The sequence below is a fragment of the Medicago truncatula genome, chromosome 6, assembly GCF_003473485.1.
Source record: "Medicago truncatula cultivar Jemalong A17 chromosome 6, MtrunA17r5.0-ANR, whole genome shotgun sequence".
Lineage (NCBI taxonomy): Eukaryota > Viridiplantae > Streptophyta > Magnoliopsida > Fabales > Fabaceae > Medicago > Medicago truncatula.
The window spans coordinates 36433579-36450025 of record NC_053047.1 but is presented as its reverse complement, the minus strand read 5'-3'; the positions used below and the strand labels follow the sequence as shown (position 1 = coordinate 36450025).

At 33.6% G+C, this 16447-nt stretch overlaps 4 protein-coding genes across 5 annotated transcripts; 1 reads left to right on the top strand and 3 right to left on the bottom strand.

Moving 5' to 3' along the window:
• Window positions 1-398: 398 nt before the first annotated feature.
• On the bottom strand, window positions 399-3713 carry LOC120575769 (putative pentatricopeptide repeat-containing protein At1g12700, mitochondrial). The gene is made up of 2 exons (XM_039826684.1): window positions 1902-3713; window positions 399-643 (listed from the first exon to the last, which is right to left on the bottom strand). The coding sequence occupies exon 1, from the start codon at window positions 3630-3632 to the stop codon at window positions 1914-1916; it is 1719 nt and encodes a 572-aa protein (XP_039682618.1). The 5' UTR covers window positions 3633-3713; the 3' UTR covers window positions 399-643; window positions 1902-1913.
• Window positions 3714-4285: 572 nt separating this feature from the next.
• On the bottom strand, window positions 4286-8026 carry LOC112422905 (uncharacterized). Of its 2 annotated transcripts, none has more exons than XM_024786686.2 (3): window positions 7866-8026; window positions 4809-5493; window positions 4286-4693 (listed from the first exon to the last, which is right to left on the bottom strand). In XM_024786686.2, exons 2-3 carry the CDS (start codon window positions 5490-5492, stop codon window positions 4490-4492), a joined length of 888 nt encoding a protein of 295 aa, XP_024642454.1. In that variant the 5' UTR covers window position 5493; window positions 7866-8026; the 3' UTR covers window positions 4286-4489. The 2 variants fall into 2 exon arrangements, with proteins under 2 accessions (XP_024642454.1, XP_024642453.1); XM_024786685.2 differs by lacking the exon at window positions 7866-8026 and adding an exon at window positions 5870-6222.
• A 1542-nt stretch (window positions 8027-9568) lies between these two features.
• Window positions 9569-11225, bottom strand: LOC25497365 (pentatricopeptide repeat-containing protein At3g22470, mitochondrial). The gene has a single exon (XM_039835008.1). It carries the CDS (start codon window positions 10604-10606, stop codon window positions 9719-9721), a length of 888 nt encoding a protein of 295 aa, XP_039690942.1. The 5' UTR covers window positions 10607-11225; the 3' UTR covers window positions 9569-9718.
• Window positions 11226-13216: 1991 nt separating this feature from the next.
• On the top strand, window positions 13217-14792 carry LOC25497364 (inactive protein RESTRICTED TEV MOVEMENT 2). Its single transcript, XM_013597387.3, has 2 exons — window positions 13217-13410; window positions 14222-14792. Exons 1-2 carry the CDS (start codon window positions 13299-13301, stop codon window positions 14605-14607), a joined length of 498 nt encoding a protein of 165 aa, XP_013452841.1. The 5' UTR covers window positions 13217-13298; the 3' UTR covers window positions 14608-14792.
• Window positions 14793-16447: the final 1655 nt, after the last annotated feature.

Sequence of the window (16447 nt, the reverse complement as noted above, 5' to 3'; positions counted from 1 at the left end):
TTAAAAAACCTTAGAAATTGTCAAATACCCTCTCCTTCTGTTTTGATTGCTTGTCAAGGATATTGAGTTTAAGCCTTCATCTATGATCTTGAGTTGGTTAATTATGATCTTGGCTGGTATTGGATGGAATGAGATCCATTGTATTCCATCCCACTCCATTCACTTTTTGCAAATCCAAACAATGGAATATAATTATGCACCACTCCATTCCATTCCATTCCATCACATATCACCAATCCAAACATAGCCTTAAACTTTGGGACTGATTGCTTGTTCAAATTACAATACAGTAAGAAATACTTTCCTCTTTCTACACTGGTTCAACATACAATTGGATTATAAGAAGAAAAATTACAATACAAACCTCTGTTAAAGTTTTTGGTTCTGAGCTTACATCATATTCTTTCTTCTCCTGAAACCATATAGCAATCTGTCTTGGCCGCACTCCTTCAAATTTATGGTCACCAACAAAATTGAGAACACGAAATCACATCCACAATAACAAACTCATAATAATTAATAACATCAAGAACTCCGTTGAACAATCGAAGAATGCATATTCAAACTCAGATTTCATCATCACCACACTCACAGGTGCATTGCAGGTGGAGGACTTGGCCGCACACGTACTTGCAGTTTGTCCCTAATCAAGTCGGAGTTCGTGTGTGCAATCACGGAAACTATATGTGCATGAATATTATGCATGCGAGCTCATGAAATAAAAAATCATCTCGGAATAACACAGCTGTATAATGAAGGTGCAGGGCACGGAACCAGAGTATACGATCCAGAATGGGTAAAACCGAACTAATATTCAATACATTTCCATATTCAACAAATCATCAAACATAAGCTTATGCAACCCCTTGAACACTCTCAACCAGCATGATATATTAATATCTGGCCTCCTACCATACTAAGAAAGGATCTAGATGATTATCCCAGATTTTTAAAGATTCACAAGTAATGAAACTTTCCAAACAGTTGGCATATGTCGAAAAAGTTGGAGAAAATTGGGTATTTCACTCTACCATAGTTCAATATTTTGAATAGTTCACTTCTTTTTAAACCGATGCTTTGTGTCCCCAATTATAAATATCCAAGCATCAAATTATCTCAATTCAATTCATTTACATCTTAGAATTTCCATCCCACAGCAAGGAGATATCATGTTAAAATTAACTTAAAACTACTTTTCTATATTTAAACTAGGGGGAACAAAGCTGTAATTTTGATTCACTTCACTTACTAATCAATCTTGCATCACTTAATCACAATTTTAGAGTGATTTTTATCAAGTATACTAGTTTTAGAACCTTATTAAGTCTTAAACCAAACAAAAGCAAAAAAGATAGCATACTAGCCTACCTCCTTGCTAATAGCATTCAATTACCTAGATTTTGGGAAATCAATATATCCTAAAAACTCACAACTTTACATCCAGGTTTATACATGTTCTATAAACTATTTAAACCAATATTTCAGATAAATAGCCATTCAAAACTGCAAAGTCAGCACTGATTGTAAAAAATAGAATCATGCTTTCTAAAAATCATTCAAGCTCCAAACTCTAAACCTAGTTCCAAATGACCAAACAATTTGAAGACCATTCTAGTTTTTAATTCTTGTCTTTGATGCATATCTGAGTACACTATGCAGCTGCAATGAGACCTTAGTTACTCATTACACATTAGTTAAATTTAGCCATAAGAACATAATACATAATTCTTTGCTTACTTCACTTAAGTTCCATGCCAAGTTTGTGCCAGTCGTGTAAGATACAGGTCATAGAAATTCAACCTTAAGTTTATCATACTAAACTTAACTACATAAATGAAATGATGAAATAATGTTGAAACATAAACTCAAAACAATAATGTATAAATACAAAAATATCTTACATAGTTTCAGTTTTACAGTAGACCTCTCGCGATCATTTCACGAAGAAGTTTCTCTGCCATATCATTTTCATCTTTTTTGAACAGAGAAAGGATAATTATTTCATAAGTTTTAGCATCTGGAATGCAGCCATTGTCTTCCATTTTTGACAGCAAGGCCAACGCTTCATTAAACAAGCCCTCGACACAAAACCCTTGGATCATAATGGTATATGTATCGACATTTAGATTATGGCCTTTGACCAAAAGACCTTCAAAAACTTTACGTGCATCCTCCAGTTTTCCACTTTGGCACAGTCCTTTGATAAGAATACTGTATGTGTACATATTTGGTTGAATACCCTTGTCTTTCAATTTCGTTAACAATGCAATTGCTTTGTCAACTTGATGGATTTTGCATAAAGCATCTAATATAGAATTGTAAGTACGTATAGTAGGTGGTACACCTCTATCATGCATCTGATCGACAAGCTGCAAAGCATATGAGATTCTCCCTGATTTGCTTAAACCATCAATAAGGGAACTGTAAGTTACGACATCAGGAATAATGTTTTTGCGATGCATTTCTTTAAAGAGATTCATGGCTTCATCAAACTTTTTAATCTTACAAAACCCGTTAATCATGATACTGTAACTCTGAATATCAGGATTCACTCCCCCCTGAGCCATAGTGTTGAATATACTCTTAGCCTTATTCACTTCTTTAACTAGGCAATATCCATCCATTAAAGAGTTATAAGTAACAAAATTAGGTTTGATGCCTTGTTTCATCATCATATCAAACACAGTTTTACCTTCTTTCATCTTTCCGTCCTTACAAAATGCATTAACCAATATATTAAAAGTATACACATCCGGTTTGATGTTTTCCAATATCATTTTATTAAACAGATCAATTGCATCATTCAGTTTACCAAGAATGCAAAAACCACTAATTAAAGCACTGTAAGTAACAACATCGGGAGAAATCCCCTTAGAAATCATTTCAGAAAATAAATCAAAAGCTTCATTAACAAGTTTAACTTTGCACATGCTATCAATAATGGTGTTGTACATTACCACATTAGGCTGAACCAAATTACCATCAACTCGTTGGAGTAAGTCAAGGGCTGCTCTTGTTTCTCCTACCTTACATAAGCCATGGATCAAGGTCCCATAGCTAATTTGGTCGAAATGAAATCCAAGCGCCACCACCTTATCATGAAAGAGAAATGCTTGCTGGATCTGACCTTTGAGACAAAGACCCTTGATGAGTGTAGTGAAGGTTATGGTATCTGGCACGTAACCCATTTTGAGAATCTTTGCGAAAACAGAAAAAGCAAAAGGGATAAGACCCAATTGACAGAAACAATTGATAAGGATGTTGCAATTGACTAAGTTAGGTTTAATTCCTCTAAATTCCATTTTTTGAGAAAGGTAAAGAACAGTGTGGTAATGTTTGGATTTGACAAGGGAACCTAAAATCTTATTGAATTCGAAGGCAGGTGGAGTGGTATTCCGACGGAGCAAGCGATTGAACAAAGAAACAGCATCATCAACATCATTATTACTATGGAATGTGGTTGAAGTTGAAGAATAAGAAATAAAATTTATTTTAGAAGAAGAATAAGGAATGAAATTGAAATGGGTGTTTTTAAGAAATTGAAAAGATTGAAACTTTTTTGGAACAAAGTGAGAATCAGGAACATCATAGTACCTCGGCAACATCGAAGAAGAAGAAGAAGAACTAAACATTGTTGTGTCCTCCGCAAATGAATTTGAAATGAGATATGTAATTCGGTTTTTCGCAAATGTATTATCTCGGGACTGTGTCCAGCTAGGGTGTATTGGATTAGGATTTTAAAGGATAATTTTTGAGTGAACCATCAAGTTAGTCCCTGAATTTTCACGCGTCGGCCAAATTAGTCCTTCAATTATGCGAAATTTCAATTTCATCCCTGAATTTGTTAATTGTCAATCAATTTAGTCCTTCTGGTCAAACGGGCCATTAACGGGGCTGACGTGGCCGTTAACCTCTTACATGTCATACGCCACGTAGGCAGGGACTAATTTGGCTGATAATTCCAAACATTTTGAAGGACTAAATTGATTGATTTGCAGAATTTTTTTTTTTATTTTTTCCCCAAACAACTCTTTTCTTCCCCAACGACTTTGTCTTCCCCAATTGTATAAAATTGAAACCCTAATTACACAATCTATAATCTACATTCTAATATCACCTAAATTTCCTCGAATAATAAGTTTAATGGTTATGAAAAGAGGTTGAAGATGATTCAGAACACACAAATTCGTCCACAAATCATATTTAAAACCATCAAATTAGTCCCTGAATATTTTAATCATATATCAAATTGATCCTTGAACTTACATAACACAGAAATTAAACTGTGATATTACATAGGCAAAAGTCATAGGTAATAAGTCATAATTCTGAGAAATTACATAAGCAAAAGCAACCCAATTTTGGGGCATTAACAAGTCATAAGACTTAAATGGCAAGTTAAGCAAAAAAAAAAAAACCAACTATGGGGCATAATTCAAATAAGCCTACATATTACAAATTCAAAACATCTATTAAACTTCAGGAAGCATCACTTCTTGGAAAATCCGGGAGTTGGTATAAACTCCATGAATTGAGGTTGAGTCGAACCGGGTGGACCATAGGTTGGATATGGAACCCTAATCATGCCAGCAGGAGTTGGATGAGCTGGTGCAGGACCCCTCGTTGGTGTATTCTTTGGCCTATTAGCTGAAGGAACTGGTCCTCTAAGGCCATACCTCCTTGGTGCAAGACTCTGAAATTTCAATTTCAATCAAATTAGTCCCTAAAATCATAACAGAATCAATCATATCAGTCCTTCAATTAATATACTAATTGTCAAAACGATCCTTAAAAATTAAAAGTCATACCTGTCCAGCATGTGCAACAACATTATGTTGCACAAAGTAAGGAGCATTTTCTGGCACAACATTTGCAGGCACTTCATTAGGATCAATTGTTGGCACAACATTTTCTGGCACTTCATTAGGAGCATTTCCAGGCACAAAGTTAGGAGCATTTTCTAGCACTTCATTAGGAGTATTCCCAGCATTTTCGTCCACAGCATCTACATTGCCAGCATTTTCATCCACAACATCTACATTGCCAGCATTTTCATCCACAGCATCTACATTGCCAGGATTTTCCTTTGGTCTCCTACTAACACCTTGCATCATACAACTTCTTGCATTATGACCAAGCAATCCACACCTCCCACATTGAGTGTCATTGTATGTCTTCTTCATCTGACTCCCACAAACAGGTTCCTCATTACCATCCAAAATATCCAAAATATGTTGATCAGTTGTCAATGGAGTCAAGCAGATGTTCAGATCATTTGCAACACCCTCATACGGCTTCATGTACCCTAGTTTAGATACCTTGAAGTAGCTTTTGCAATGTTTCACCATCTTCTCAATGTCCCACAAACACAACTCATCAACATATATCTTTTCCCATACACAGAATTCACCGCCAACATATTGCAGCCTCCGATTCTCATTTCGCACTAAATCACCACCATGATGCAGTATTAGTGTTATATGCTCTTCCATCCTACACATTTCGGCAACCTTGATTTTAATCACAAACAAAACAACAAAAAAATACAAAACTAAAATGCAAAACTCAAATACAAACGTGTAATTTCCTTCATTACAAAGTTAAATGTTCATCAAATTTAGTAACCAACCAGGAAAAAAATCAAATTTTCAAATTTTTACAACTTAACCCAAAACCCTAAAAACGAATAATCAAACCAAACCAACTGTCTCAAACACGCAACAAAAGGACAAAACGATAACGAAATGATCACATAATCTTAAAACGCCAAAACGAAATGATAAAAACTTAAAACCAAAAAACCAAAAAATGAACAAAAACGGTGCCAAAACAAACACAGAATCTTGATAAACACAAGGAAAGGTGTTACCTTTGATCACGGTCGAACACAGGAACTTCAAACACGCCAGAATCGATGGAGATGATGATGATTTTGGAGGGGTGACAATGGAGAACGTTTTAGCGGGAAGGAGAAGAGTCAAGGATGTTTTTGATGTTTCTAAGTAAAATGTGAAGAAGAAGGAATATGTAATGCAGGGGCAAAATGGGAAAAGCACGAAAAAATTAAATTGAAAAATGAAAAGTGAACTTTTTCCAAATCAATCAAATTCGTCCCTGAACACGTGGCTTCCTTCTTGCCACGCGTACAGGACAGCACAGCATGCCAGGCGACATGTCAGCATGGCTAACGGAGCCCGTTAACGGAGGGACCTTTTTGATGGACGTCTGACAAATTCAGGGATGAAATTGAAATTTCGCATAATTGAGGGACTAATTTGGCCGACGCGTGAAAATTCAGGGACGAATTTGATGGTTCACTCGATAATTTTTGTTTAAAAAAGTGTTGAGGATTTTAAAAGGCTTTGCAAGATTTTGATGACTTTGATGATTTTAAAAGATTATTAAGGATTTCAATGGATTTAATTCATAAGATTTTAAAGGATTTGAAATGATTTTATGGATTTCAAGAGATTTCAAAAGATTTTATGAATTTTAAGAAATAATTGAAAAAAATATCATAACTCACTCTCTTTCACAAAATCTCAATAAAGACTATTTTATTTATTTTATTTTATTTTTTACGGAAGAGCTAGAGCTACAAAATCTCAATAAAAACTCTTTTATTTATTTTATTTTATTTTTTACGGAGAGCTAGAGAGAGATGGTGAAGGAATCAGAGAGAGAGAGATGTTTTTTACGGGAGAGTTAGAGAGAGGTTTTTTACGTGAGAGCTAGAGAGAGAGAGAAGGAAGGAAGGGGAGAGAGAGAGAGAGGAGAGGAAAATAGAAAGTAAGAGAGAAGGGAGGAGATATAGGGAGAGATAGTAAAATAAGAAAAAAAAACAATCCTAAAAAATCTCATGTTTTTATGAAAGATTTTTTCATGCTAAAATTTCACTAGAAAATCCTATAAAATCCATCAAAATCTGATTTATTAAACAATCCTTCGAAATTTGAATGATTTTGAATACTACTAGACTTTTTTTTAAGTGATTAAGAATCTAGATTGAATACCACAAGACTTTTTTTAAATGACAAAGAATCTTGATTGAATAACACAAGACTTTATTTAAATTGGAAAGAGTCTTGATTGAATATCACAAGACTTTTTCATGATAAAAAAAGTCTTTTAAAATCTCTTAGAATCATGATCCAATACACCCCCCTTAGGACAACACTCGATGACGAGAATTGTTGTTCCCACGTTGCATAAGGCTGTGGCACACAAGTAATTGACGTTTTTGCCCCTTCGGCAGTTAACTGTCGAAGTTTTAGAAATCCGGCTGCAGTTAACTGCTGAGGAAAACCTCGGTAGTTAACTGCCGAGGAAATGTTATAAGAACAAAACAGACATAGGAGTTTCCAAAACTCCATTGTTACGTTTTTTGATCTCCGAAGTGCGATTTTGAGCTATTTCAAGTCATTCCAAACCAATTTCAATCACAAAAACAAGTAAGTTTTTTTAATTCTATTGCATTGTTGTTTTGCGGTTGAATTTTTTTTTTTTTTTTGTTAAATTTCAATTATATAGATTTTATTGATTTTATGATTTTATGATATGTTATTATAGTTTAGGTTAGAATTGTTAGAGAACTTTTATTGAATTGTTAGGTTTAGGTTTTGATGAATCGTTGTAGAATTGTTAGGTTTAGGTTTAGATTTTATGATATGTTATGATAGCTTAGGTTTTGATGAGGTTCATTCCTTGACACTTAATACCTTCATCTAAACCAGCCTAACAAAAATTTAATCTTTTCAAAGGAAAAACATGAATGCCGAGCGAAATGCTTGAGTCATGTTGTTTGGCAGGTTTGAATTTATCTCATTCAACGATAAGAAAATTGTTGCAGTTGGAATGCACCTTACCCTAACTAATGACGATCTGCTGGCGGAATCAAGTTGTTGATCATATCTTCAGTTGATCTCAGCAACATCACCCGCATATCGATCCACTGGAACATGCTGTGCTCCCAAAACATGCTCTTCACGTTTTCGTCGTTTGTTAATTCCACCCAAGTGAATGAAACTCTCCCCTCGTCGAGCGTTGGACGTTTATACCGAAGGTGTTCCACCCTCCTTGTGTCTCTGGGGTTGACTCCTTGGTTGAATTCAGTCAGTTCATCCTTGAGACCTCTTAGCGTTACACACCGAACCTTCAACCTCTGAGGTTCTCCGCCGTTGAATTGCGCATGAACGTCGATCCACCCGGCCATTGTTTCAAATCTACACAATAAGAAATTAAAAACAATCAATGAAAAAACTCATTCAAACATTTCATCAAACACTTGATGTGCACATTATACATAGACTCTAAAATTCATAAAAATAACCCTAAAATTATAAATCATATACTCTTACTAAAATAAAAAAATTAATCATATAATATAATATAAATCATTCAACTTATGTTTAATCATATAATATAACATTAATTAACTAACATCTAATCTAAAAATGATTTATAACATGTATATCTAATTAAAAACTAAAATAAAAAAAATAAATATAAAACAACAAAATAATAAATAACCCTAAAATTCTAATTTATAACATAAACATCATGCATGCAAATATTTTTAACAACATTAATCAACTAACATCCACACTAAAAATTATTTATAACATGTAAATCTAGTCAAAAACTAAAAAATAAAAACATTTATAACAACTAAAATGTAAGTTAATAGCATTATAATTACTTACTTGTGATTTTGTTGAATAAATTTGGTTGGATTTGGTTGTGTTTTTTAGAGAGATTTGTGAGAGAAATTTGAAGAAGATGAGATGAATAATGGATGAGAGAGCTTCCGCCAGATTTGTAGCAGAAGATCCTCGACAGTTAAACCTCAGTAGTTAACTGCAGCCGGATTTCTAATTCCTCGGCAGTTAACTGCCGAGGGGGCAAAAAAGTAAATTACTCGTGTGCCACAGCCTTATTTAATGTGGGAACAACAATTCTCCTCGATGACATCGCGATGTCCTGTAAGATTGATCCATCACAATGTGTCATGTGTTACCCTATATTAAAAAAAGGGGTTGTTTAAGCAATATTGCACATGTTAAAGGAACTACAAGTAATAACTTTACATTGAAAAAAGAAAAAATTATTTATTAAAAATTATATATTTAATATGAAATGCATTAGTTCCGATACAATATTACAATTTTAAACTTTTTAACATGTGCAAGTTTGCACATGATAGAAAAACGTTTAAAAAAAAGGCTTAATTGCTCTTTCCCCCCTATAGTTTGCCAATTGTGCGATTTTGCACCCCATAGTTTAAAACGAGCGATTTTCCCCCCTATAGTTTTCGCCCTTTCTGATTTTATGATTCCCATGACATTTAGTGCTGATGTGTCTGTTATTTATCAATTAATGTGTGTCACGTGTGTAATTCCATTATTTATCAATTATTGTTATCTTACATATTTCAGTTTTACAGTAGACCTCTCGCGATCATTTCACGAAGAAGTTTCTCTGCCATATCATTTTCATCTTTTTTGAACAGAGAAAGGATAATTATTTCATAAGTTTTAGCATCTGGAATGCGGCCATTGTCTTCCATTTTTGACAGCAAGGCCAACGCTTCATTAAACAAGCCCTTGACACAAAACCCTTGGATCATAACGGTATATGCATAGACATCAAGATTGTAGCCTTTGACGAAAAGATCTTCAAAAACTTTACGTGCATCCTCCAGTTTTCCACTTTTACACAATCAATCAATAAGAATAGTGTATGTGTGCATAGTTGGTCGAATACCTTGGTCTTTCAATTTTGTTAATAATGCAATTGCCTTGTCAACCTGATGGTTTTTGCATAAAGCATCCAATATAGAACTGTAAGTAATTATATCAGGTGGTACACCTCTATCATGCATCTCATCGACTAGCTTCAAAGCATAAGAGATTTTCCCCGATTTACACAAACCATCAATAAGAGAAGTGTAAGTCACCACATTAGGAATAATGTTTTTGCAATGCATTTTTTTAAAGAGATTCATGGCTTCATCAACCTTTTTAATCTTACAAAACCCGTTAATCATGATATTGTAACTCTGAGTATCAGGATTCACTCCCCCCTGAGCCATAGTGTTGAATATACTATTAGCCTTATTCACTTGTTTAACTAGGCAATATCCATCCATTAAAGAGCAATAAGTAACAACATTAGGTTTAATGCCTTGTTTCATCATCATAGCAAACACAGTTTTACCTTCTTTCATCTTTCCGTCCTTACAAAATCCATCAACCAATATATTAAAAGTATACACATCCGGTTTGATGTTTTCCAATATCATTTTATTAAACAGATCAATTGCATCTTTCAGTTTACCAACAATGAAAAACCCACTAATTAAAGCACTGTAAGTAACAACATCAGGAGAAATTCCCTCAGAAACCATTTCAGAATATAAATCAAAAGCTTCATTAACAAGTTTAACTTTGCACATGCTATCAATAATGGTGTTGTACATTACCACATTAGGTTGAACCAATTTACCATCGACTCGTCTCAGCAATTGCAAAGCTGCTCTTGCTTGTCCAACTTTACATAACCCATTAATCAAGGTTCCATAACTAACTTGGTCCAAATGAAATCCCATCGCAACCACCTTATCATGAAAGTGCAATGCTTAATGAATCTGACCTTTGAGACAGAGACCCTTGATGAGTGTAGTTAAAGTTATGACATTTGGGTCATAACCCTTTTTAAGAATGTTAGCAAATACAGAAAAAGAAAGAGGGTTTTGACCCAATTGAGAAAAACAATTAATCAAGATGTTCAAAGTGACTAAGTTTGAAGCAATTCCTTTTAATTCCATCTGTCTATGAAGTGAAATAGCAGTGTGGTAACAATTGATTTTAACAAGAGAACCTAAAATCTTACCAAATTCAAAGATGGGTGGTGTAGGATTCTTCTGATGGAGCAATCGATTGAATGATGAAACGAGATTGTGTTCATCATTTTTTATAATAGTTATGTAATTGAGAGTATAAATTTGTTGAAATGATGAATTTAGGGTTTGAAAATTGAAAATTAAAAACAGAGAAAGGAACAAACCTCATCATATTGTGGATGAATCTTGTTTGATGATGATATGGTTTACACTTTACAGACAATTGTTGAGAACAAAACGATTCTATGCTTACCCTTTACAGCCAATCTTGTGTATAAATCTCACTCATTCAATGTTTACACGCTCAAATCGAATGTCACAATTTGTTGGGTTTTTAAACCGTCATTGTTTTTAAACAGTGCATATTATGTAGGCAAGGTTCGATGTTCATATCCCAAACAAGAAGAAAAAAAAAAGTCATCGTTTATTCCTCAAATTTACTTAATTTTTTTTTTGTAAAACAAAATAAAAATTACTTTATTTGATGTGTTCGTTAATTTAATAAACCCCTTCAATAAGACTCTATGATTACGACAATCTCCGATCACTATTAAAAGCAAAAATTAACATTTTAAATTCATACAATAAATGATGTATGTGATATTTATGATAGGTCACATACATCATTTAATAAATGAATTTAAAATGTTGATTTTTGTTTAAAATTGTGATCGAAGGGTGTAAGTTGTTTCAATATACAATTATTTTATACATACATTCAATTATGTGTTGTCACACCAATTAATGAATACAAAAATAAATGAGTTTTTTTTAACAACAAAAATAAATGAGTTGTCATATAAATTCAATTATGCGAGGAGTGTTCTTTGTTATTACAAAATATTGTTTTGCAGGACACTGTTCATGACACTTGGCGGTGGGTGCTAGATCCTATTTCTGGATACACTGTTCGGGGAGTCTACCGTTATTTTACTACCACAGGTGACATGGTGGACATGTCTTTTGTTGATGATGTTTGGTATAAGTATATCCCCTCGAAGGTATCGTTATTGGTGTGGCGTCTTCTTCATAATCGCATTCCAACTAGAGACAACTTGGTGCTTCGCGGTGTTCTACCTTCTTCAGATGTGTCGTGTGCGGTTGGGTGTGTCTGTATTGAATCAGCGACTCACTTATACCTTCATTGTACGCTCTCAGCTGATATTTGGGCGTTGGTTTGGAATTGGTTGAACATTTCTTTTGTGGATAGTTGTGAGCTTCAACATCATTTTCTTCAGTTCACTAGCATGGCGGGTATGCCGTTCTCTACTCAATCATTCTTCAGGATTATTTGATTTGCCACTATTTGGGTGCTTTGGAAGGAAAGGAATAACCAGGTTTTCCAAAATACGATTTCATCTCCTTTTACTCTCATTGAAAAAGTTAAACTCCATTTATTCCTTTGGTTGAAATCGAAACAGGTGGCTTTTGTTTATACTTATCACGATTGGTGGAAACACCCCATTCATTGTATGGATGTTATCATGTAATTTTGTTTTGGTTGGTGCTCAGTTTTTGTTTCCTTAAATTTGTAAATACTTATCAGTGTTCCTTCTTTGCACACCTTATACAGAGGGAAATACCGTTGGTTTGGTAATATATATATATCTTTTGATTTGTTAAAGAAAAAAAAAAGCTCTATTTGATAAAAATAGAAAAATAATATTGCAATTATGCACCGAATATTGTATATAACCGACATATAATACCAAAGGTAAGATCCAAATAAGATCACTTGATATCTTATAGGCTAAATTAAATAAAAAACAAAAAAGTATAAAGAAGATAGAGATTAAATTGAGACTAAATCGAGTTTTGTTCATTTTCTTAAAAATAAAAACTAAAATGAATCTTCACCCTAAATATGAAGAGTATTAGTAGACTTAAAAGATTAATTTCATCATCCATGTGAGTCTAGCTCAGTTGATAGGGATATTATATTTTATATGCAGGATCGAGGTTCGAATCTGGGACACTCCACTTCTCCACAATTAAATTGTATGAGCTCTGGTCACTAGGCTACTCGACAAAAAAGATTAATTTTTTCAAAGAATGTTTGATTTAGAAGAAAGAAAGAAAAGGACTTTAAAGTAGAAGATTTTCCTTCAATTGAAGTTTACGTACGCACTAAATCCCACCATGCAATACAAAGAATATTATAGCAAGCAACCTACCTCACTTTGATTGTCTATTTCAAGCCAAAAAAGAATTGTTCCGAACCCAAAGAAAAATTAAAGAATGTGACCACCCTCACAAATTTCTTGCCTCGAAGCCATGTATTTGTATAAAAAGATTGAATCACAATTCTTTCATCTATTCAATTCAAATACATTTTCATAACTTTTAGCAATTGAAAATCTCAAATTAAAAAGAAAAGATAAGCCATTCATCACATTCAATGGAAACCAAAGTTGCTGGAGCTACTAGCAATCGATTGTATGAAGATTTTGAACCATACTGCAAATGGATCACAAAGGAAGGACAAAAGATTCTAGAGATTGATTTGAAGGGTATTATTTTATTTCCTTGATTATATGCTCTTGTTAGTATTTTAATTTCATATGAAATTTATATTTTAAGAGACAATTTAATATCCCTAAAATCAGAGGCATGGTATTGGGAACTTTAGTCCTTTAGGCAACAAAAAAATTATAGTTGGGTTATTTGGAAGAAGAAAAAAAAAGTTGGACCCTTACCGATTTTAATAAATTTAATATAATATTACATATCTTTCCCTTTTTTTACCATAAAATCCTCTATTTTACTAAATATGATAAGGGTTTGCTTTTAGCATAAAATCCTCTATTTTACTAAATATGATATGATATGATAAGGGTTTAAATTTGAAACATTCTTTTAGGCCGTATTAAAATGGCCACTATTTTTTCTTCTCAAAATATTTGGAAAAATAAAATAAAGATTGAATCCTTCAAAAAAAAAAAAAAAAAAAAGAGTGAAAAATCATAGTAGATTCCAAACAATTTATTTTGTCTAATTTTTTAGATAAGATTCTGATTAGAGATTATATTATGCAAGTCTCTAGTTACATTTTAAGCACATCAACCTCTAATTTTTATCCATTTTTTTTTGTCAAGAAAACCTAAAATAAAAAATGTTAGAAATTAAGATTAAAACACAAAAATAAAAAGAAAAGCATCATTTAATATACAAATATTAGTTTTTTTTTTTTGTAGTGGCCGGGGTTTGAACCTCAGACTTTTCATATATTATGCATTGTCCCTATCAACTGAGCTAAGCTCACGATGACATACAAATATTAGACTAATGGCACAATGATATTTTTATCTTGAATCATTTTAGGTTTCAAAAAGGAGCAACTTAAGGTTCAAACCAACAATAAAGGGATCCTAAAAATTTATGGAGAAAGAACTCTTGGTAGTAAGAAATGTAGCCGTTTCCACAAAGAAATCAGGATTTCAAGAGATTGTGATGTGAATGGGATTCAAGCAAAGTTTTCTCAAGGGATTCTTTCTATCATAATGCCAAAAACTGAAGTATTTCAACATACCAAAGATGCAACCAAAGAGAAACTTTCATTTTGGGGGGTGCAAGAGAGAAAAATAACAACCATTCAAATTGTGATGGGAGTAGTGGCTATGGTTGCACTAGGGACTTATGTGGCGCGAGTAGTAGTGAATAAACAACATTATGATGCATTTGGCAATGTTAATGTTGTGAATGTTTAATTTGAACATGATACATTATGCTAAGTAAATCCACAAAAAATGAAAAAGAAGCATAAATTTGCTTTATGTATTATATGTTGATGAGAAAGTGAGCAAGGTGAATGAATTTGCTTGTTATCTTCTTTTAACATGCTATCTTTGAAGAAAAATAATGCGGAAAAAAGGGAGAATTGTGATCATCTAAATTCACTCATTGTTTTTCATTGTTTTATTTAATCAAGGCCAATCAAGTTTATACAATCAGTCCATCGTCGTTAGAGTTTCAAATGATTTATAAGTACCGTTCATAATGGATAGTGGAACCTGTCACATTTTGGGATAAAAATTTGTGGGCCAACAAATCCTAAATATGCATGGAGGCTGTAACACCCGTTTCGAATTATTTAATTATTTAATTATTTAATTGAGTCTAGAAGTTATTTAGATGAGTTATATTATATTTATATGATATATACGTGAATTATGGTGATTAAGATAAGTTGATGTGATTTTATGTGATTTATGAGGAGTTGTGACTTATTTTATTGTTTAATAAAATAAGATTTGAAAATAAAATAAATATTGAGTTTAGGGGTTGTTTTGAGATTTTAGAGAGTTTTGGGGGAGAAAGAGAAATAAGATAAGATAGATGGAGGAGATATAAATAGGGAAACCTAGTTTAGAGAAAAACATAATCAATTTTGGAGAAAAAGGGAGAAAAAGTTAAGAGAAGGGAGAAGACCTAGAAAGCTGCGATTTTCACATTCTAAGGTAAGGGTGAGACTAACTTACAATTCTATTAATCTACATACTTCTGATGATCATATTTAGCAAGTGTAGGATTGAATTAGAGAAGTCGGAGAATTAGAGTTAATGATAGAATTTGATGATTAAACGGTGAAAAGTTGTTAGATTGATGTAGAAACTGTTCCTAGACCTTAGATAATGATTATGATGAATTATGGAATCAAAATTAGGATTAAAACCATGAGAATCAGTGATTTTTATGAAAAACTACACTTCTGCCCGTAGCGACACTCATCGCTCGCCTCCCGAGCCATGATCCTCGCCACGACGAGTGATGAACTTCATCGCTCGCCTCGCGAGCAACCTTTCCCCACCTCGCGAGTTGCACGTCGCAGCTCGCCATAGCGAGCAGATGAACTCGCCTAGCGAGCTTGACCAGAGAGCATGCAAGATTTCGTGATTTCGACTTTTGAGTTGATCCTTAGATGCTTTTGAGTGCCTGAACATGTCCAATAATGATTAGGAAGGAATGTAGGATGAGATTGAACCTGGAAAGATTGTAGAATGAACTTTTGGAAATCTGACCTGAACTCGCCACGACGAGTAGAGGCTCTCGCCTCGCGAGTGACCCAGAAACAGAGTGCCTTGTTAGGATTTTGCGACCTTTGTTGCACGAGTTGCTAAGAGCTGAACCTTGGGGTAGTATTGAGACTTAATGATGATATTAATTATAATCTGTGAAGCTGTTTAAGATGTGTTGATGTTGATTATGATGAGATATAATGTTATGTGCATTACTTGAATTATGAATGTATACTTGAGATGTTGTTGACTTGCGTTGATATTATTATGTCATGTTGTTTTGTATACTGCCTATGTTGCTGTTGTTATTTAACTAAGCTGCATGAGTCGGTCTAAGCTGATGAAGATGATGATGTTTCCAAATTATTGGATTATATAAGAGGTTGTCGAATTAAGATGTTTAAGAGGTCGAGTCCATGCATTAGCATTTCATTGTTGGGGGCTTGATGCCCTGGAGCTTTGTACTCAACACGATGGAGCTTTAGCTCAAATAGCGATGGGGGCTTGATGCCCTGGAAGTATATTAATACTC

What these genes read in the sequence shown, in the direction of transcription:
- LOC112422905 (XM_024786686.2), bottom strand. Translation starts at nt 5,492, where the DNA reads ATGGAAGAGCATATAACACTAATACTGCATCATGGTGGTGATTTAGTG. An exon ending in TTGTTGCACATGCTGGACAG is followed by an intron (nt 4,694 to 4,808) that starts GTATGACTTTTA and finishes TTGAAATTTCAG; the next exon opens with AGTCTTGCACCAAGGAGGTA.
- LOC25497364 (XM_013597387.3), top strand. Translation starts at nt 13,299, where the DNA reads ATGGAAACCAAAGTTGCTGGAGCTACTAGCAATCGATTGTATGAAGAT. An exon ending in TCTAGAGATTGATTTGAAGG is followed by an intron (nt 13,411 to 14,221) that starts GTATTATTTTAT and finishes GAATCATTTTAG; the next exon opens with GTTTCAAAAAGGAGCAACTT.
- LOC120575769 (XM_039826684.1), bottom strand. Translation starts at nt 3,632, where the DNA reads ATGTTTAGTTCTTCTTCTTCTTCTTCGATGTTGCCGAGGTACTATGAT.
- LOC25497365 (XM_039835008.1), bottom strand. Translation starts at nt 10,606, where the DNA reads ATGGGATTTCATTTGGACCAAGTTAGTTATGGAACCTTGATTAATGGG.